The 21082-nt window shown below is 45.7% G+C and overlaps 2 protein-coding genes across 5 annotated transcripts in view; one reads left to right on the forward strand and one right to left on the reverse strand.

Moving 5' to 3' along the window:
- Positions 1-255: 255 nt before the first annotated feature.
- On the reverse strand, positions 256-20770 carry LOC146355355 (uncharacterized). Its single transcript, XM_084830498.1, has 2 exons — positions 20693-20770; positions 256-5384 (listed from the first exon to the last, which is right to left on the reverse strand). The coding sequence occupies exon 2, from the start codon at positions 5373-5375 to the stop codon at positions 3267-3269; it is 2109 nt and encodes a 702-aa protein (XP_084686624.1). The 5' UTR covers positions 5376-5384; positions 20693-20770; the 3' UTR covers positions 256-3266.
- Positions 18721-21082, forward strand: part of LOC146355356 (uncharacterized) — a 44709-nt gene continuing 42347 nt past the window's right edge. For 2 of the 4 annotated variants that reach the window (XM_084830511.1, XM_084830512.1), the window contains exon 1: positions 18748-18981. The gene's annotated coding sequence lies outside the window, so the exon portion shown is untranslated. Of the gene's footprint in view, positions 18982-21082 lie in introns of all 4 variants that reach the window. The other 2 variants (XM_084830509.1, XM_084830510.1) reach the window with 2 other exon arrangements.

A 21082-nucleotide genomic window follows, 5' to 3' on the forward strand; every position in this document is an offset into this window, starting at 1 on the left:
AGTTCTCTCTGCCCCGGCTACACGGGGGAGGGGGCGGGGAGCACTGTTTCCCGGCTACGACCTCATAGCGCTGTCTCTGAGCTCAGAGCTGGGAAAGTGAAAAATCCTATCTCCCTCAGATGCTGTCTAAGGGATGTAGGATTGCTCTCTCCATTTTCCATTTCTAGTGTTACTGCTGTCTTTCTGCCCTTCTCTCGCTGAAGTATCACATTTTTAAAATATAGCAGATAGACTACAGTGTAAATTAGGGTTTGAATATAGTTGTTAGGATAACAAGGGAAAAGGGACTACAAACTTAAGATTGCAATGAAATGAGTAGTTTATTGATATGCAGTGCTCAATACAGCAACAAGAGAGAATTAATATATATATTAATATAGGCCCAAATGGCTACACAAGAATATAAGGGAAAATCCATCCAAGCAGGTCAGTGTAATCAACAAGGCAATGCAATGTAATTAAGATGGTGCATTTTGAATAAAAGGAAAATTAAGAATAACGACAATTGGGTAAAAGAACAGCAATTTGAATAGGAAAAAATGGCAAAGCCACTGCTAATAAAGCAATTGTATTATACATTTTAAGCCTTACATTGCATCCTCTTAATACTTCCTCCAGCTCATCTAGTTCAAAGCATTCTAAGTTTCTTAGCTGTTCTAGCTGCACATTGTTTTAGCGTTAAGTTTCCAGACAACTTGATAGCTAACAATCCAGTATGCTAGGGCAGCAGGTTCAGGATTCCTCCATTTTCAAGCAAGAATGGGAAAAGAAGAGAAAACAAGAGGAAGTCCAATGAGACTGAGTGGCTGTTTGCGCATAATGACAGTACATGTGTTAAACAACCCATGGGCTGTCAGGGATGAGTGTGATGTCTGAACCTGGACCACAGGGTTGTTCAGGGGCTAAACAACCCAGCAGTTAGCCCAACAACAAACCATGGATTAACCACTGGTTGTTTAGCTCCTAACCAACCCAGCTGTCTGGGTTCAGACATCATGGTCAGCAAACTACAAAGGAGCCAATCATGGGTTGCTGAGTAAAAGTAGAAGCGGCGGGCACATGGGAGGCAGCACACCCACTCATCCCTGTTTGTGCACGACAACCCATGGGTTGTCATTATGTGCAAACCAGGTCTGAGTCTCTCTACCATGAAAAAGAGGGAAAAGGGAAAAAGCTACTAAGGAGAGTGAGTGGATCCCTCCTAATAGTGATCAGAAATGGGACCAGACGTTTACATCATTTTGAAGCTGAGCCCATAGGTAGACGTGAGAACCTCTCTGCCCTTCCCGGATGGCCAGAAATTAACCAGAATCAAGTGTAATTGATGATTATCATGCAAGTCACGTCAACACAATTCATATCAGCATCCTCTCAAAGCAAAATGAAGTATGTTGTGGTTATGCCATCTATAGTGCCACCTGACAATGTTCTTCTCGGCCACTTATTGGGTGCAATTTTTTTTTCTCGTTCTTCTGGGTGCCAAGGTCTTGTCACTTCACCTCAGCAACAGTTACAAGCACCCTGCACAGAGCTGGATATTTCCACTGCTGTCATCCATTTTAGTGCCTCACAGCTGCTCTGGAGTGTGCTGAAATTTTCCCAGGTGCACTCAGGAAAGACCAACAGGTGTTTCAGATAAGAAAGTTGGGAAAGGGAAGAATAACTGTTTACTAGACAATTGGGCACATTCGGCTTATGACACAGATAAGTGAATATAAAATGTTGTGGGAAGTAAACAAAACTGAAAAACACTTGAAATAGTGATAGTAATTTGAAATAGTGAAACAATAAATCTGTGGAAGAGCAGCAGATGTTATCCTGTTTGGGACACTTACAGAAATGTGTAGCTCAGCGAGGCTGACAAGTAATGAAGTAAATATATCACCCAAAATTATAACTGAGAACTTTGGGAAAAATAGTAACTTATTGTTACGAGCTGAACCACATAAGCAGTGCCAATAAGGAATCATATAAATAGGAGGAGGAAAATATAGGGACTCAAGAACCAAACGTCGGTTCTCACAGGAGACAACACCTGTCCTCAGGAAGACAACAATCCTCACTGACGGCTCTACATGCTGTTTTGCTACAAGCTCAGAAACGCCAATTGGGTAAGATATTTTATTACTTTAGAGGCAATGTTTAGTTTAAGAACTAAACTTAAATTATTTTTAGGGCACAGTCCTATTGGATCCACCCTTGACACTCATAAGCCTCTGAACTCTGAACTATCCAACCTACACGAGGAGGCGTGCTGTGCCTCCCCCTCTGCAATTTAGCTAGGTGGTCATTTTCGCTGATCTAGCTGAGGTGTTGGGGAGGGGGAGGAGAGGAGGCTGGGGGTGGCTGGGATGGCTCATATTCCTGCTTCCCCAGTCCCCTCCCCACCCACCAGCATAGGCCCCTTCCCTTCTCCCTAAGGCCACTTTTGCGACCTCATAGAGGCAACCAACGCAGTTCCCTCTGCACCAGCAGCAGGGGGGGCGGAGCTCAAGCTCCTGAGTCCGAGGTCAGCGAGTTGTCTCCAGTCTTGGATCCAGGAATCTGAAAAAATCCTATGCCCGCCCCCACCCCTTCAGACACTGTCTAGGGGTCATAGGATTGCTCTCTTAAAATCTGTTTTGGTTATAACAATGATTTGTTTTTGTATTTGTTCAATGCTCTTATATCAAATGGGAATCACATGGAGACTGCTTAAGATGTTAAAGTACAAGATGAAAAGACACACCTGATCTCGGAATCCTCCATCTAAAAACTCTGTGTATTAGTACCAGGAATTTTGTAAATTTACAATTTCCTTGGTGACACTTTGTACTTGGAATATGGCATGGGATATGTTACCTGCTGATCCATGACCAGCTAAATCCCATATCATAATATCCCTATACAAGGACAAATCTGCCACAGAAGTAAGTCCCACTGAGTTTAATGCAGCTTACTCCCAAGTAAGTAGGTATAAGATTGCAGCCTTAAACTTTTTATTTCTCTCTCTGCCTCTCTCTCGCCATAAATGGGGTCATGAAATTTCAACCCACACCTACTAACTTTCTCATATGTTCTGTTTTCTGGAGAATAGAAATCAATCTGACATGGGAGAAACATTGCAAAGGTCACAAGGACAGGGCAGATTCTTGATTGTTTGGAAGGTTGTTTTGGCTAAACTAGGCAATCTATATTTTTCAGCAAAAGAAGAACAAAATAAAGGAGCACATTCTTAACTTGCTTCCTGTGATTTATGTGCAGTACCTGAAGCCACTGCTGTGACTTTAATAGAATTGGTCTTCCTCGTTTTGAGTCGTTTTCTTGGCATCTTGGAAGCCCTGCTTTGTAGCATCTTCTATAGCTGCCTTAGTTTCCTTACTCACTGGTGGCAATGCTGCCTTCAGCGTCTCCTCAAGGCTATTTGCTCTGGCTTCTATACTCTTCTCAAAATCATCCTTATGTGTAATCACCAATTTATAAATGGCTTTCTGAGCTTCATCACAGCCATCTATCAACTTATCCCTCTCAGATCTAAAATTAGGATCAGACGGCTCCATGGTGATAAGTTTTCCTAAGCTGCTAACACGATCCATCAAGAACTTTTCAGACACTTCAGTGTATGTCTCAGCAATCATGTTCACCAGGTACGCTACAGTGGAAGTGGTGAATGCCTGGTTGTAAATCAAATCAGCCATTAATGATTTGGCAGGATAATTTGGGATTGCCTGGATGCCTTCAGCAGAAGTGATAAGCTGCTTAATATTTTGATTGAGGCTGGTGTCAATCAGATTGGAAATCATATGGAAGAAGCGGACCATCTTTTCCCACTGTTCCTTCACATGCCCCAGGGCCTTCAGACCTTTTATCAACATCCTTTGGGCTGACTCAAAATCAATTTCTGTTACCTCAAATTTTTTCATGTCAGCAAAAATTTGTGCCAGCTCATCATTTTGCCTCTTGAAGTCCTCAAAGCTCTTCTGATAGGCTTCCTGGGTGGTCTTCAGAGCCTCCCGGCTCTGCTGTGCTTTTAAGAAGGAATTTTCTATAGCGGACCTCATTCCACTGCCTTGCTCTCCTTGTTCCTTCTGACATTTAGCCATATTTGGTGGTGTGACATGAAATGCTGGGGAATTCATGAAGCCCTTACTGTAGGAGTCAAAGACCATGGCCTCCTGGTAAAGCTTTAAAATCTCACCTACAGTGCTTTTCTCCTCCTCCTCGTCTTCCTCCTCCTGTTTTTCTTTGGACAGGGCTATTTTTTCTAGTTTTTCACAGATGGCAATGCCCTTGTCACAGACAGCCTGGGCTTTCATTTGCGCTTCACATGGCTCATTGCTATTTATTTGATCCTTAAGGGACTTCAGCATGCTTCCTACCCAGTTGGTGTTAACTTTCCCAGTGTTATGATCATGTATTTGGTCCATTCTGAGACCTCCTTGGCTATCAGTCAAATCTTTCATCTGTGATGCATAAATCAGAAGCTGACCTGACATTGCACATATATTAATCTGTGAGATGTTAAATGGGTTGCTTGGCTGGTCTTTTCCTTGAGGTTGCTGTGGGTTAGGTGGCATGCCATATCTCCCCGCATACATGTTACCAGCTGCTGCTCCAACATTCAAGATTGTCGTTGCCAAATTTTCTACAATGGACATCCCCACAGCATCCCATCCTGTAGGAATGGAATCCATGGCTTGTTTGTACTGGCTGAAAACTTCATTGACCTGCTGTTCCATCATCTTCTGATGCTTCTCTGCCATTTGCTTAGCCTCTTGAGCAGCCTTCTCCTTGATCTTTGCTTGCTCAAGTGCCAGTTCAGCATCTTTCAACAGTTGCCCGTACTGTCGTTTGGCATTCATACAGGCCTCTAGTAGTTCCTGGACCAGACAGATCAGAGCAGTGAATTTGTCCTTCACTTTTGAAGCAAACGTTGTGCAGTTCTCTGCTACATCGTGTAGGTTCTTTAACTGGGCTGGCAGCATGACTTCTACTATTTCAATATCTTGGAAAAGAATCTTAACGATGGCCTTGGCCAACCCTGGCACAGAGCGTGAGAGGAGACGGATCTTATCCATGTTAATCTGTGCCTCACAGAAAGCATCCCAGCCTTGGTTGCTCACTTGGGCTAGACAAGCCTTGAAGGAATCTGGGTACCTGATGTATTTGAAGCCATCCTTTGGGGGGCTTTTGTTGATGGAGAAGTCATCCTGTGCTGCAGAGATCAAGATCAGTTCCCCCAGTATGCTGATGGAGAGCGGGGCTGGCTTCAGATACTCTTCCCAATTGGCATAAGGCTTCATCAGTATTGCCATATCCTGTCTCACATCCTTCGCTCTACTGACACTTTGCACAGCCTGGGTCACCTCCTGGGAGTTTCTCTTATCGGATGCCATCTTCTGACTCTGGGAATAATGACAAGAATAGCCAGATGATACGATAAAAAGACATAGAAATAATATTTTATTAGGGTCACAACATAATAGCATGAGATTTGGTGCCTTGAGTATGGCGACTGTCGCAAGGGGCAGGGGATTTTTTGATAAATGTCCAGTGCAGTATGGATTACCATTTTGGGGCCCACCAACCATCCTAATCAATACACCCAAGTTACGGTAAATATTGCAAAACCCAGTACCAGACCCAAACCCCTGGGAGGAGCCAGGCTTCAAGGTATCCTGAGGAATGCAGGCCATATCATTCTTTTGCAAGCCTGGCCAGAGAGTGTGTGAGCTGTAGTATTTAAGGAATGAATACAGTTGGCTGTATATTGATAACGGCAACTGGAAGTGAAGTGAAGAAATTGAAAGGTCTATACATTCTAGATGTCAAGAAGAAGTCTGAACCAACATGGAGTTCTTCAGGAGTGCCAACAAGCATGTGAATAGGGGCGATTCAGTAGACACTGTATACTTGGACTTCCAAAAAGCGTTTGACAAAGTCTCTCACCAAAGATTCCTGAATAAACATAGGAGTCATCAGATAAGAAGCAGGTCCTCTTATGGCTTGGTAAATAGTAAAAGAACAAGAAACAGACAGCTGGAATAAACTGGTAGTTTTTGCAATGGGGGAAGTGTGATCTCCTTGTTCCTAAAAGGTCTGGAGTTAAGGGTGACCAGGGTGACCTGTGAGGTGGCCAAGGTTGCAGATGACACAAAATTACTGAGGGTAGTAAAAGCAAAAAATGTATTGTGAAAGAGCTCCAAAATGATGCATTTAAACTGGGAAAATCAGCAATAAAATGGCAAGTGGAATTCAGAGCTTTGTGATTTATTGCATGCTCATGATTGGCCACTCACGTAAGTTTGTGGGTCCTTTAGACAACAACATCAGTCTCCAGGAAAGATGCCTCGTGTGCTTTTACTCATTTATTGTGCTTTGAAAAGGCACAGAGATAATCCAATATATTGGCAGCGCCAACTAGTGGCTGCATAATAAAACATATAGACAACACGCCTCCCCCATCTGCCTCCGGCCTTCTCAAGATTCCTCCATGCTGTGCCATGTCCTGCGTGGGGCGATGTCAGGCACGCCATCCCGTCCTTCATGCCGTGCAGGGGGTCCCCCCCTCCCGGCAGCAGGGAGACCCCTCCCGATCCCCTGCCCCGAAAAAGCTCATGTCCACCCTGTTAGAAAAAAGGAGACTCCATAACCATTGGCGTCTCAAGTTACGTAAGAGCCCGAGTGGCGGGAAAATATAGGCGGAGCAAAAAGGGAATCATACTGACGCGCTCATGACTAACAGCTTGGTAAGCTGATAGTGACTGTTTATTGGATATTAACTTAGTGAGCCGATGTACTAACTGTTTCATTGGTTACTGGTAAGAACAATAGAAGCGATATGATATAAAGGGCTTTTGCACACGTGTCTCAGGGTCCAGACTGCTCTGCACCTGTTTTGCAAAACGTTCAATAAAATAGTGTTGGATCCACTGCTGCCTGCCTGGCATTCTTTTCTTCTAAACCGAAAGCAAGGACTTTTTATCTAACAACCCCATGTGAAGGAGCTGTTGTTAAACCCGCAAAGAATCTGGAACCAGAAGCCCTGGTAACGATGCAGTATTTTAGCCAGATGTGGTGAATTTCTCAGTGTAACTATATTGTGATGATGTGCTACTGAGTGTGCTCTTCTAGACACATTTACAAACATTGTGGCCATCTAAATGGAAATGCTTTGCAGCCTGATTCTGTTTTATACCAAGTTTTCAGGAAATTGGATTTGCTCCTTCCACAGTACACGCAGCCGACCCACAAAAAGAACCGCTTTGGCATGGCAGACCGGTGGAGCCTCGCAGCATCAACCAGCCTTCCCCAACCCCCCACAGGCTTCCCCCATTCCTCTCTCAGCCCCACTCCTAAGTGCAGGGAAAGTCAATGCCCAGATCAGGGAGGCGTGTGTGTGTGTGCACCTTCCTTGCTCCAGCGGCCCCAAGCAGCGAGCTCAGCAGGAGCAGACATTGCAGTGGAGGCCCCCTCTGTCCCTCTGTGTAACCCCATCCAGCACAAGCTGAACCCCTATTCCCTGATCTACCTTTCGACAGACCAGGAGCACCTCTGTCTTGTCTGGATTATGGTTCCATTTCTTTGCCCTCAGCCAGTCCGTTACTGCTGACAGACACTGGTTTAGCACCAGAGCAGCTTCCTTGGAAATAGATGGAAAGGAAAAGGAGAGTTGGGTATCATCAGCGTACTGGTGACACCGAACCCCAAAACTCCGGACAACCTCTCCCAGTGGTTGCATGTATATGGTAAATAGCATGGGGGACAAAACAGAGCCCTGAGGAACTCCACAGGCCAATGGCCAGGGAGTCGAACAGGAGTCCCCCAGCACCACCTTCTGGGTCCGCCCCTCCAAGAAGGAATGGAGCCACTGTAAAACAGTGCCTCCAAGTCCCATCCCAGCGAGGCAGTCCAGAAGGATACCATGGTCAATGGTATCGAAAGCCGCTGAGAGGTGCAGCAGAACCAACAGGGACACACTCCCCCTGTCTAGTTCCCAGCGTAGGTCATCCACGAAGGCGACCAGAGCTGTTTCTGTCCCATACCTGGGTCTGAAGCCAGGTTGAAATGGATCTAGATAATCTGTCTCATCCAGGAATCCCTGGAGTTGGGAGGCCACCACGCGCTCCAATATCTTGCCCAGAAAGGGAATATTGGAGACTGACCAATAATTATCCAACATGGTGGGGTTCAGGGAGGGCTTTTTTTAACAAAGGTCTCACCACCGCCTCCTTCAGGCAGGCTGCAACTCTGCCTTGCCTAAGGGAGGCATTAACCACTCCCCTTACCCACTCGGCCAGCCCACCTCTGGCTGCTTTTATGAGCCAGGAAAGGCAAGGATCTAGAACACACAAGGTGGCTCTCACCTCTCCCAGGATCCTGTCCACACCCTCAGGCTGTACAAATTGAGAAGTATCTAACAGCCCTGGACAAGCAGGCGCCAAAGTTACATCCACTGGGTCTGTATCAACTATAGCGTCCAAGTCAGCGCGGATCCGAGCAATTTTGTCTGCAAAGTGCTGAGCAAATTGTTCCCAGCGGGCTGTCGAGAGGTTTAAATTATCCTCTTGTAGGGTAGTGTGCAAAAGACCCCTGACCACTCAAAACAGCTCTGCTGGACAGCTCTTTACAGACACAATAGTGGCAGGAAAAAAACTGCTGCCTATATTGCCACAGAGCAGGCCTTCAAATAGGCTGTAGCCCGTGTTCGATTGGATTCACTCTGAGTTGTCTGCCAACATGGCTCTAGTCTTCTTCTCACTCGTTTCATCGCTGCCAGCTCCTTAGAAAACCAGGACGCTGGTGCGGCTCCACTTCGTGAGAGAGGACGCTCAGGAGCGATTGTGTCCACGGCCCTTCTCCATTCCTGAGATCGGCCAGAGCTTCGGCAGAATCGCCTGCCGAGGCAACCGGAGAACCCCCAAGAGCCGTCAGGAAACCATTCGGATCCATCAGCCTCCTGGGGCGGATCATCTTAATCGGCCCTCCACCCCTGCAGAGGTTCTGAGTGCCAGCAAGTCTAAACCCCACCAGGCAGTGATCTGGCCATGACTACGGAACTATCAAGAGTTCCTCCACTCTCAGATCACTATCCCTGCACTGAGCAGGGGGTTGGACTTGATGGTCTTGTAGGCCCCTTCCAACCCTTTGATTCCAAGACTATGTTCATGACTCCATCCAGCACAGAAAACGAGGTCCAGAGTGTGCCCAGCAGCATGGGTGGGGCCAGATACCTGGTTGTCATGGTGGACATGAAGTCCTGAGCTGCTCCCAATAGGGTGGCCTCAGCTGGATGTTGAAATCCCCCAGCACAGCAAGACAAGGGGTCTCCAACACCAGCCCCTAGACTACCCCACCTAGCTCAGGAAGGGAGACTGTTGAGCAGCAGGGTGGACGGTACACCCACAGAATCCCTATTCTGTCCCAGGCACCCACCTTCAAATACACACACTCAAACCCAGCAGACTGTGGGATAGGGCACCTGGTCAGGGGGATCGAATCCCGATAGACCACTGCCACTCCACCTCCCCGCCCCCCAGGTCTTGCCTGCTGCTGGGCAGAGAACCCTGGAGGGCAGAGATGAGAGAGATTGACCCCCCCAGCTTCATCCAGCCAGGTCTCTGTAATACAGGCCAGGTCAGTGTGCTCATCCAGGATCAAGTCCTGGATAGCAGTTGTTTTACCATTCACTGACCTGGCATTCAGCAGCAACAGCAATTCCAACCCAAGGGGTCTGTTGCCAGGTTATTTGAGTTGAGGGACAATTTGGAGACAGGCGGCACCCTATTGTTGCACACTCTGCCTTTAGAGTGTGACTGTCTCCCCCGTCCTTGTCTCCCTCTGCCCTGTAGAACCGTAATGGCCGTTCCCTGGCCCCCAGCACCTGCCCCCTTCTTTAAAAAACACATGTCTAGTGCAGGCAGTCCTGCAGGCCACACTAAGGCAAGCAGTCCCCCTCCCTCTGTTCAAGCAAGGGGACAGGCCCTCGCCTGCCTGCTCCCCGAAGAGGCTCCCCCAAAGGGGCGACAGCCGCCAGCAGCAGTCCCACCTCCACCAGGGCCTGGGTTTTATGCCCCAGCTCCCACAGGTGTTACAGCTGGGAGCAGGGTGAACAGAAGAACAGAAGTCATCACAACAGAACCAGCATCATCCCAAAGCGCAGGTTCATTGGGGGAAAAACAAAGCACCCTTTCAACTCATCGACCCTGCAGTGATGCTTCACCCCTCCGGATAGGCGCAGATCCAGAACAACAGCCTTTCCCTCCCCTCTTGTCCCGTGTGAGGAAGTGCAGTGCAGATGGATGAGGATTCCTTCTGAGTAGATGCGTTTAGTCCCGCAACTGCAAATGAGTGAGGCGGGAGAAGGAGAAGCAAAGGGGCATCCCTCAGTGGTGACGCACGCCCGAGGCGCACCCCTGGGCACACCCACCATACGGCGCCAAGCTTGTTTGGGGGAATCAGGGCACACCTCTGCACGAACTGCCCTGAAGCTGCCGCAAGGAGAAAATCCGGAGCAAAACGCGTTTACGAAAATGCGGATTTCCAGGCAGGAAACCACGCCGCTGCTGCAACGTGGCGGCTGCATCATGTGTCCCTGGCGAGGCTGAGATGCAGCACCTCTGCAGTAAATCGCTCCTGTGGATGGACCCCCATGAGACACATGTACACGTGAAAACAAGATATGCATTTGTTGGGGGACCTTTTAACCTTGGCAGTAGGGCAACCAGCAAAGGGGGCCAATGACTCTGGAGAGAAGCAGCGTGCTTTGCCCAGGCTAGGCTTGGCTTGATTGCAACAGGAGAGACCTCCGCTGGAGCACTACATGCTGCTTCTTTTAAAATCAGTGGGGGGACGACGATAAAACAGGCTTACATAGTGGCAAGCAGAAAGGACTCTGCACATGCTCAGAGAGATGTTGTGCCTGAACAAAGTCTTTGATTTTTCACACAAAAAAGGAAAGAGGAAAGAGAAGTCCCACAACAGGAACAGATGAAGCTGCCTTATAGAATAAAACTTTATTACGGTCAAAGACCAGCTCAAAAAAGGAACTACATTAAAATTATTTGCCATATATCCCCAATCAAATTAATAGACACTTCAACACAGTGTAGTACTAATGTAATGCATATCAGCCATATTGGGTGAATGGCATTACTCTCCAGACTTTGTCTTTCATCCAACTAGGTAAGTCCGAGCTCCCTCAGCATCCTTCTTTGAACACCTATCGTGGCTGCAAAAAATTTGGTGACACTATACGTAAATGTCAAATTAGTGTCAGACAACAATATGTAGACATATTGTTGTCCTGTATGTCCCGGAAAGCGATTTATCAGTGGGGAGATGAGTGCAGCCCCTTCATGGATCACTGCCTTGTTGTGGCGAAGGGGCTTGCGTAAGTCAGTGAAGCCATAAGCTATGCCGTGCAGGGCCACCCAAGACGGACAGGTCATGGCAGAGAGTTCTGACAAAATGTGGTCCACTGGAGAAGGAAATGGCAACCCACTCCAGTATTCTTGCCAAGAAAACCCCATGGAACGTATCACAAGGCTAAAAGAGATGACGCCGGAAGATGAGCCCCTCAGGTCGGAAGGTGTCCAATATGCTACTGGGGAAGAGCAGAGGGTATTTCCAAGTAGCGCCAGAAAGAGTGAAGCGGCTGGGCCAAACCCGAAAGGACACTCAGCTGTGGATGTGTCTGGCGGTGAAAAGAAAATCCGATGCTGTAAAGAACAATATTGTTTAGGAACCTGGAATGTCAGATCAATGAATCAAGGTAAGCTGGAGGTGGTCAAACATGAGATGGCAAGATTGAACATCGACATCTTGGGAATCAGCGAACTCAAATGGACAGGCATGGGCGAATTTAATTCAGGTGACCATCATATCTACTATTGTGGGCAAGAATCCCTTAGAAGAAATGGAGTAGCACTCATAGTCAACAAAAGGGTGGGAAAAGCAGTACTGGGGTACAATCTTAAAAATGATAGAATGATCTCAGTACGAACCCAAGGCAAACCATTCAACATCACAATAATTCAAGTCTATGCCCCAACCACTGAGGCCGAAGAAGCTGAGGTTGATCGGTTCTATGAAGACCTACAACACCTTCTAGAACTAACACCAAAAAAAGATGTCCTCTTCATCATAGGGGATTGGAATGCTAAAGGAGGAAGTCAAGAAATCACCGGGATAACAGGCAGGCATGGCCTTGGTGTACAAAATGAAGCAGGACAAAAGCTAATAGAGTTTTGCCAAGAGAACATGCTGATCATAGCAAACACTCTTTTCCAACAGCACAAGAGGCGACTCTACACATGGACGTCACCAGATGGTCAATATCGAAATCAGATTGATTATGTCCTTTGCAGCCAAAGATGGAGAAGCTCCATACAGTCAGTAAAAACAAGACCTGGAGCTGACTGTGGCTCAGATCATGAGCTGCTTCTTGCAAAATTTCGGCTTAAATTGAAGAACGTCGGGAAAACCACTAAACCGTTCAGGTATGACCTAAATCATATCCCTGATGAATATACAGTGGAGGTGAGGAATAGATTTCAGGGATTAGACCTGACAGACAGAGTGCCTGAGGAACTATGGACGGAGGTCCATAACATTGTTCAGGAGGCAGCAACGAAATCCGTCCCAAAGAAAAAGAAATGCAAGAAAGCCAAGTGGCTGTCTGATGAGGCTTTACAAGTAGCTGAGGAAAGAAGGGAAGCGAAAAGCAAGGGAGAAAGGGGAAGATGTACCCAACTGAATGCAGAGTTCCAGAGAATAGCAAGGAGAGACAAGAAGGCCTTCTTAAATGAACAATGCAAAGAAATCGAGGAAAACAACAGAATGGGAAAGACTAGAGATCTCTTCAAGAAAATTGGAGATCTCAAGGGAACGTTTTGTGCAAAGACGGGCATGATAAAGGACAAAGAAGGCAGGGACCTAACAGATGCAGATGAGATTAAGAAGAGATGGCAAGAATACACAGAAGAACTATACAGGAAAGATCTGAATGTCCCTGATAGCCATGATAGTGCGGTCACTGAACTTGAGCCGGACATCCTAGAGAGTGAAGTCAAGTGGGCCTTAGGAAGCATTCGTAACAACAAAGCTAGCGGAGATGACAGTATTCCAGCCGAGCTATTTAAAATCCTAAAAGATGATGCTGTTAAAGTGCTGCATTCAATATGTCAACAAATCTGGAACACTCAACAGTGGCCACAAGACTGGAAAAGGTCAGTTTACATTCCAATTCCAAAGAAGGGCAACGCCAAAGAGTGTTCAAACTACCGCACAATTGCGCTCATTTCACATGCCAGCAAGGTGATGCTCAAAATCCTACAAGCTAGGCTTCAGCAGTATGCGAACCGAGAACTACCGGAAGTACAAGCTGGGTTTCGAAGAGGCAGAGGAACTAGAGATCAAATCGCCAACATTCGCTGCATCATGGAGAAAGCAAGAGAATTCCAGAAAAACGTCTATTTCTGCTTCATTGACTACGCTAAAGCCTTTGATTGTGTGGATCACAACAAACTGTGGCAAATTCTTAAAGTGATGGGAGTACCAGACCACCTTACCTGTCTCCTGAGAAACCTGTACGAGGGTCAAGAAGCAACAGTAAGAACCAGACATGGAACAACCGATTGGTTCAAAATTGGGAAAGGAGTACGACAAGGCTGCATATTGTCACCCTGCTTATTTAACTTATATGCAGAGTACATCATGAGAAATGCCGGGTTGGATGAATCAGAGGTCGGAATTAAGATTGCCGGGAGAATTATCAACAACCTCCGATATGCAGACGATACCACCCTAATGGCAGAAAGCGAAGAGGATCTCAAGAGCCTCTTGTTGAGGGTGAAAGAGGAGAGTGCAAAAGCTGGTTTGAAACTCAACATTAAAAAAACGAAGATCATGGCATCTGGCCCCATCACTTCCTGGCATATAGAAGGGGAAGAAATGGAAGCAGTGACAGATTTTACTTTCTTGGGCTCCAAGATCACCGCAGACGGTGACTGTAGCCATGAAATTAAAAGACGCTTGCTCCTTGGGAGGAAAGCTATGGCAAACCTAGACAGCATAGTAAGAAGCAGAGACATCACCTTGCCGACAAAGGTCCGTCTAATCAAAGCTATGGTTTTCCCAGTAGTAATGTATGGCTGTGAGAGCTGGACTATAAGGAAGGCTGAGCGCCGAAGAATTGATGCTTTCGAACTGTGGTGCTGGAGAAGACTCTTACGAGTCCCCTGGACTGCAAGGAGGTCAAATCAGTCCATCCTAAAGGAAATCAACCCTGACTGCTCATTGGAAGGACAGATAATGAAGCTGAAGCTCCAATATTTTGGCCACCTAATGCAAAGAGAAAACTCCCTGGAAAAGACCCTGATGCTGGGAAAGACTGAAGGCAAAAGGAGAAGGGGACGGCAGAGGATGAGATGGCTAGATAGCATCACGGATGCAATGAATATGAACTTGAGCACGCTCCGGGAGAGAGCGCAGGACAGGAAGGCCTGGCGTGCTGTGGTCCATGGGGTCACGAAGAGTCGGACACGACTGAACGACTGAACAACAACAACAACAAGATGAGTGCAGCACGAATATCTCTATAAAATATACACCACAGCAAAACGTGCTCTGTAGTTTCTATCTGTTCCATGCCACAGGGGCAGAGGCGGTCTGACCAGGGGATCTTTTTGTACCGTCCCTCCAAAACTGCCGAGGGGAGTCCATTTAGACGGGCCAAGGTAAATGCCCTTCTATGTTTATGCAGTTCCAGTTGTTCAAGATAGGGTGCAGCTGTTACAATGTATCTATAGTCCTCCCTGAGATAGAATTCTGGGGCACTATTGAGGTCACTTTGTCTCTCAATATCTGCAATGCGCTGTTTGATAGTCTCCATTGCCTGATCAAAACCCATATTTAATAAAGTCCGCAAGGGAAGCCCCAAGAAAGCTATTTTCTGTTCAGTTGACTGAATCCAATTGGATTTAAAATCGTCTTGCAAAATCAGTGGGGCAAGGCCAGTAGGAAAATATGACAGTCTAAGCCGATACACAAGAATAGCCACCCAGACCCTAGCTTCAATTTTGATCTGCCCAGTCTCTAATCTTATCTTTGCATTGGAGACATCCCTAGGAACACCCAATATTGCCCTCAAAAATTTTGATTGTACACGTTCTAATGTTTGGATATTCGGAAAAGGCCCCAATTGAGAGCCGTACAATAATTGCGCTAGTACTTTTGCTTGGTATAATTGGAGGGCTAAAGGGATATAGTGGTTGCCTTTCATTCTCATAAATTTTGCTATTGCTGATGAGCTTCTCTGTGCATTTAATGCCACATATTCGCCGTGAGCCTTCCTGGAACCATTTGCTTGGAAGACTACCCCTAAATATTTGAATTGGGAAACCTGCTCAATCTTATGTTAGTTTATCCTCCATGATCTGATTTTTGGTCTTTTTGCAAAAGTCATGATTTTTGTTTTTTGATAATTGATCATCAGATCTTCTTCCTCGCAGTATTCAGTCAACTTCCACAATGCTCTTGTAAGCCCAATTGAAGTCCTTGAGATAATAGCAGCAGCATCTGCATATAGTAAAGTGGTTATATGCCTCCTCGCAATTTTGGGGGGATGAAAATCGGTATGGTTTAGCTGGTCTACCATTGAATTGATGTAGAAGTTGAACAAAAGTGGGGCGAGAATGCAGCCTTGCTTGACCCCTTTTTTTGTTGGAACAGCCTTTGTAAGGTGGCCTTGAGCACTACATCTGACCTTAAGGGAGGTGTCCCTATATAGAGTCTGAATGAGTAGGAACAGGCGCCTATCAATGTTGGAGGCCTCTAATTTCTTCCATAGTTTGACCCTCGAGATAGAGTCAAAAGCTGCCCTAAGGTCTATAAAGGCTACATAGAGTGAGGTGACCTTGTTTGAGATGTATTTCTCGATGAGATGCTATAGTACCAAGCATTGATCTATGGTAGAGCGACCCTCCCTCAAGCCTGCCTGCTCCTCCGCCAATATCATATCCTGTTCCAGCCAGTCTTTAAGCTTCCTATATAAGTGCCTGGTGTATAATTTACCGATTGTACTTAATAAACTGATGGGTCTGTAATTTGTGGGTCATCTCTCTTTCCCTTCTTGAATATAGGAACAATAATGGCAGAGCCCCAATCTTCTGGTGTCTGTCCAGTCATCTCAATGTAGGAGAATAGCGATGCTAGAGCTGGGCCCCACCATTCTAAGTTATTTTTGACCACCTCTGGAGGGATCAGATCTTCGCCCGGTGCTTTGCCCGTTTTCATCTGGGCAACTAGATCATAGATTTCTGAAGCCAGGACCGGGGTCCAAGGCAGAGCATCTTCAAGTGCAATATTCCAGGCCACATGGGCAGCGTCAGAATCCTTGTATAATTGATGGAAATGCTTCTCCCAAGCCTTTGGATGAATATAGCAGTCTGGCAATGTTGGTCCACAAATTGGTGAGATCTTTACCAACCACCAGAATATGGTCGGATCCTTAGATTTGGCTGCTTGAATCAGTTTCGCAGAGTTCTCCTTCCAAGCCTTTTTTTTTCTTTTGTATTAGTAGCTGTTTGTAGGATTTTTTCTGTTTAAGAAGATCTTGAGCCGCCTTCAGATCAGAACTAAATTTATACTTTTGATAGGCCTTCTGTAAGGCTTTTTTTGCTTGAACACATTCCCTATCGAACCAGGGCTTCGAGGGTGGATGGTGCCATTGTTGAGACACCCTTACTCTCCGAATGAAGGCTTGTTTCAATTCTCGGGCTAACTCCTGATATAATTCCACCGGGCTCATTGTTTGGGTGTTAAGTATTAGAGATGTCCTAAAGTTTTGCATGTTGTCTGATGCAAGAATGGCCTGTAATTCCATGTCCATCCTTGAGGTCCACTTGACACGACAGTAAGCTTCCCCCTCAGGGAGTATCATAGGCATATAGAGATTGGCACTTCGTAGATAGGGGTGCAGGGCCTTCCAAGTCAATAAGACCGGGAGATGATCACTGTGAAGTTTGGGGATAACCTCCATGTCCTTCAAAAAGGGAATCAAGTTTGTTGATACAATGAGATAGTCTATTTGACTCATTCTGGTTCCTGCCAGATAAGTAAATTCTGCTGGATGGTCTTTCCCAAATGCACCATTAAGAGTGTGCAGGCTGAGCCTTGTGGTCAGTTGATGTAGTAAGAGCCCAGAATAGTTAGATTTTATATCTTTAGATTGTCGAGTAAATGGAAGGCCATTTATACTAGGTGTAGGGGGATAAGCTTTTTGTTGGGAATATAGGGCATGATCACTTGGACCCATCCTGGCATTAAAGTCTCCTCCCTAAATCGCATATGTATTGGGATAGGATTGGAGCAGATCTGCTACGTATGTTTCAAATTCTGCCCAAATTTCCCCAGTCTGTAATTTCTTCTTTTGAGGGGGAAGATAAACATTTATTATCAACAGATCCCATCGCTCAAAATGAGCAAGGACAGCCATTGCATGTTGTTTATAGGATGGCAGCATCCTTGTGCTTACGCACAAAGACGTAGTAATTAAGATTCCTAAACCTCCTTTACATCTTCCGTGTCCCTCCCCAGGGACTGCTCCAATAGAATATGATTGAAAACCATTAAACAGCAAATTCCCCTGGACCCATGTTTCTTGTAGCAGTACAATATCTTTGGAAGAGAGATAGTCTTTTGATTCAGGGTCCTGCAGGATTCCAGTCCAGCCGTTTATATTCCATGTTGTAAGGCCAATTTTATTTATATGCTGGTTGTTTGCATGTCATTGGGACTCAGGCGTGATACTTTCCAGCTCCTGGGCACTCTTTTTTTCTTCCCTCAGCTCAGTTGTTAGTTCTGAGGCCAGTCCAATTGAGGGGACAGGTGAGTCCATCCAATTCTCTCCCAATGGGGAATCAACTTGGGGATATAACACACCTGATTTTAAATGGTGTCCAGTCATCCCTTGAGGGCTGGAGGCACTGACTTGGAATATCGGAGGGGCCTGGCAGTCTGCTTCTGCAGCATCATCTGGCTCTGTACTAAGCTGAATATTTGTTGAATTTTGTAATCCTTCTATACATTTCTCAGTAGAAGTCTGAGGCCTCTGAGTCTGGATCTCATCCAGTGTCATTTCTAGGTCTATTGAAGACATTTCACACATAACATAGGAGTTGTAGTTCTTCCTTTCCAGTGCAGGGAGTGGCCTTATTGGGGTCAACTCCCTTGTCCCCATCAGTGCCTCCATCTCTAATTCCACTTCCCTGTCATCCATTATGACAGTCTGTGGCATGCATAGCTCAGGTGAGTTTCCAGTGTCAGGTTTAGCCATTCTGCTATATGGTTGTAGGTTTGAAATTGCTGTTATTTCTGGGGTCATTGTTACCATAGGCTTTTCCTTGCTCAATAAGGAGTGGAGCAGTCTATTATCCAGTCCCACATTATCAGTTGGTTTCATATCAGAGTCTAAATTACCAGGGGTGCCCAAATTTAGGTCCAGGGAGCTCATAAGGGCTAGACTTGTATGGGTAGAAGAGTAAAGATCTAAAGTATCGCTATCTCTCTCCAAGGCCAGATCTTCTTCATGTAATCTGATTCTCGTTGGTATTAGTAGCTCATCCAGTTTGTTCCTTAATTTTAAGAGTCCATCCTGCTCGACTGGGTGGTTAGCAGCCAGCTCACGGTAATTATTTTTTAGCAGTTTATCTTTCTTATCATGGCTAGACTCCTCCACAGCTGTCCGAGTTGTCGATGATAAAGTGGTGCCATAGTTAACCCTTCTGACTCTGGCAAGGGCTCTAACTCCAAGCTCTTTAAAAACTCTGAGAGGTTATACCATATCCTCTTAGGTACTGTGCTGACTGGAAAAGTTGCAAAGGCACAGTTGTTGACTTAAAGTCTAGGAATAATCTTTTGCAGTCCATTTGCGATGGCAGAAAGTGGAAGTGTTTTAAATCCAATGGGGGTATAACACAATTCAGTAATTCTGCCAGAGAGGTAAGGATTCTTTTCTTATTTGACCAAAGCTGTGCATCTTTCTTTGGGAAGCATATGAGGACCTGATTTGGAGTATTCTTTGTACTTTCCCTTTTGTCTTGTGTTGTACATATTGCGTTCGTTCAGAGTTAAAAGAGGGGGGACGTGTAACAATGGCGTCGTCCTCGTTCTCACCTCTTTGCTCTAACTTAGATACTGGGTGAGTGTGCGTTTGGATTAAGGCTCCTAATTGCCCTTCAATTCTATTTAAACGCTCTAGAATTAAAATTAGAGTTTCTGCAGATATAAAGCAGATTTCACCCAGCTGAGGAGGACAATTTGGCTGTGTAGGGAAAGCATACTCTGCCTTCTGACTGTTTACTTTCTGTCCTAGTGATTTATGCTTTCCTGCATTCTCCTTCACAGGGGTTTTAATTAATAGGCTGCTTTCTATCTCTTGGCAGACTGAGGTGCTTATAGGGGCTGTGATCAATGCTGCCAGTCCATTCTTATTACCGTTTTTGATACTCACGGCATACGTAGCCCCATTTGAGGGAAGGAAGCTTTCAATTCTAAGCTGTTTCTTCTTTCTCTCCTTGACCAACTTTTCTTCTCTGGGATTTATAGTTTGCTGTCTCTTTCTTAATCTCCTCCTCCCTTTGGCTGTGAATAAATCCTTATTATTTTTCATGTTTGCAGCTTCACTTGTCCCAGTGTAGGTGGGAGCTGCGTCTAGTCAATGTTAGTCCGTCGCCATCTTCCTCCCCTCTCCCTAAGCTGCCTTATAATGAGTTAGACCGTTAGATCACCTAAGCAAAAAATAGGGGGATAATGGGGTAAATTAGCTTAAAAATATATATTTACGGTAGTCCACTCCAAAGCATTTCAGACCCTACTGGTCCTTCATCAGGGAATTTCAGAAAAATTTCAGAGGTTGAAGAGTCAGCACATCCAAATCTGAATTTTTCTTTGGACTATATTCCAATTTACCAAACTGTTTCTTTTTTTCTTCTCTGTTTTGGGGTTCCCTATTTGTTTTTTTCCTATTAGTCCATCTAGCCCAGTATTGTCAGCACGTACTGGCAGGGGCTGTCCAAGATTTCAGACAGGACTCTTCCCTAACCCTACCTGGAGATGGTGGAGATGGCAGGTAATGCAGGTGCTCTACCACTGACCTGCAGCCCTTCTTGTGCGTTATGTATATCATTATTTGTGCATATATGTATGTATGTATGTATGTATGTATTTAAAATTGATATGGCAGTGGCGGGCAACAGGTTTCCAACCTCCTCACTTCACAACCACCTTCCACACACAGAGTGCTACGTCATCATCTGACTGCTATGGAGGATTTACAGTCACCAATTCACCTCTGTGCTGTCCTGCTGAAAAAGCACCCAACTTCCTCTGTTGCGCAAGCAACCAGATCACACCAGCTTTGCTGCTAGCAGGCCAAAAAATACCCAGCGAGAAACGGCCACAATGAATCAGCAAAACAAAGGCAGGAGGGTCCATTTCACAAAAACATTTCTCCTTGAAACATCTCATAAAGTTCACATACGTTTGATTAAAAAAAAACCTCCACCATATCTGTCCAGCCTCTCATAAGAGGGTAACATTTCCCTGTGTTACCTTGTTTCTGTTCAGTATGAACCTGTTGCTCTGCTAGAAATAAAACTGATCCAAGAAAATATTACCCATTACTTCAGGATTTTAGAAGGACAGTACTTACCCTTCCTGAAGTGGATGTTCTCAGACCAAGATTCCTCTTCCGCAATCGCTTGCTCTTTCTGGTAGGTTGCTGCCACGGTGGAAGACATTTTATCCTGTTCGTCATGCAAATGAGCTTGTACTTATCCCATGCTTGTGTGAATTTCATTGGGCCATTTTCAACCACACCCCCTCAAAAGCCTACCTTATCTTTCACGCATCTCTTTGAAATCTTTGAAGATGACAGTTGAAGAAGAAGAAGAAGAAGAAGCAGCAGCTGTACCAAAGTGGTAGAACACATGCTTTGCATACGGAAGGTCCCAGAGACAGTCCCTGGCATCTCCAGTTGAATGGAGCAGGTAGCAGATGAAGGAAAAGATCTCTGCCTGAGACCCTGGAGAGACCCTGGAGA

Source organism: Heloderma suspectum, chromosome 2 (assembly GCF_057233095.1).
Source record: "Heloderma suspectum isolate Gila_16-S chromosome 2, 16-S_ref, whole genome shotgun sequence".
NCBI lineage: Eukaryota > Metazoa > Chordata > Lepidosauria > Squamata > Helodermatidae > Heloderma > Heloderma suspectum.

Coding starts and splice junctions, on each gene's coding strand:
- LOC146355355 (XM_084830498.1), bottom strand. CDS start 5,375: ATGGCATCCGATAAGAGAAACTCCCAGGAGGTGACCCAGGCTGTGCAA.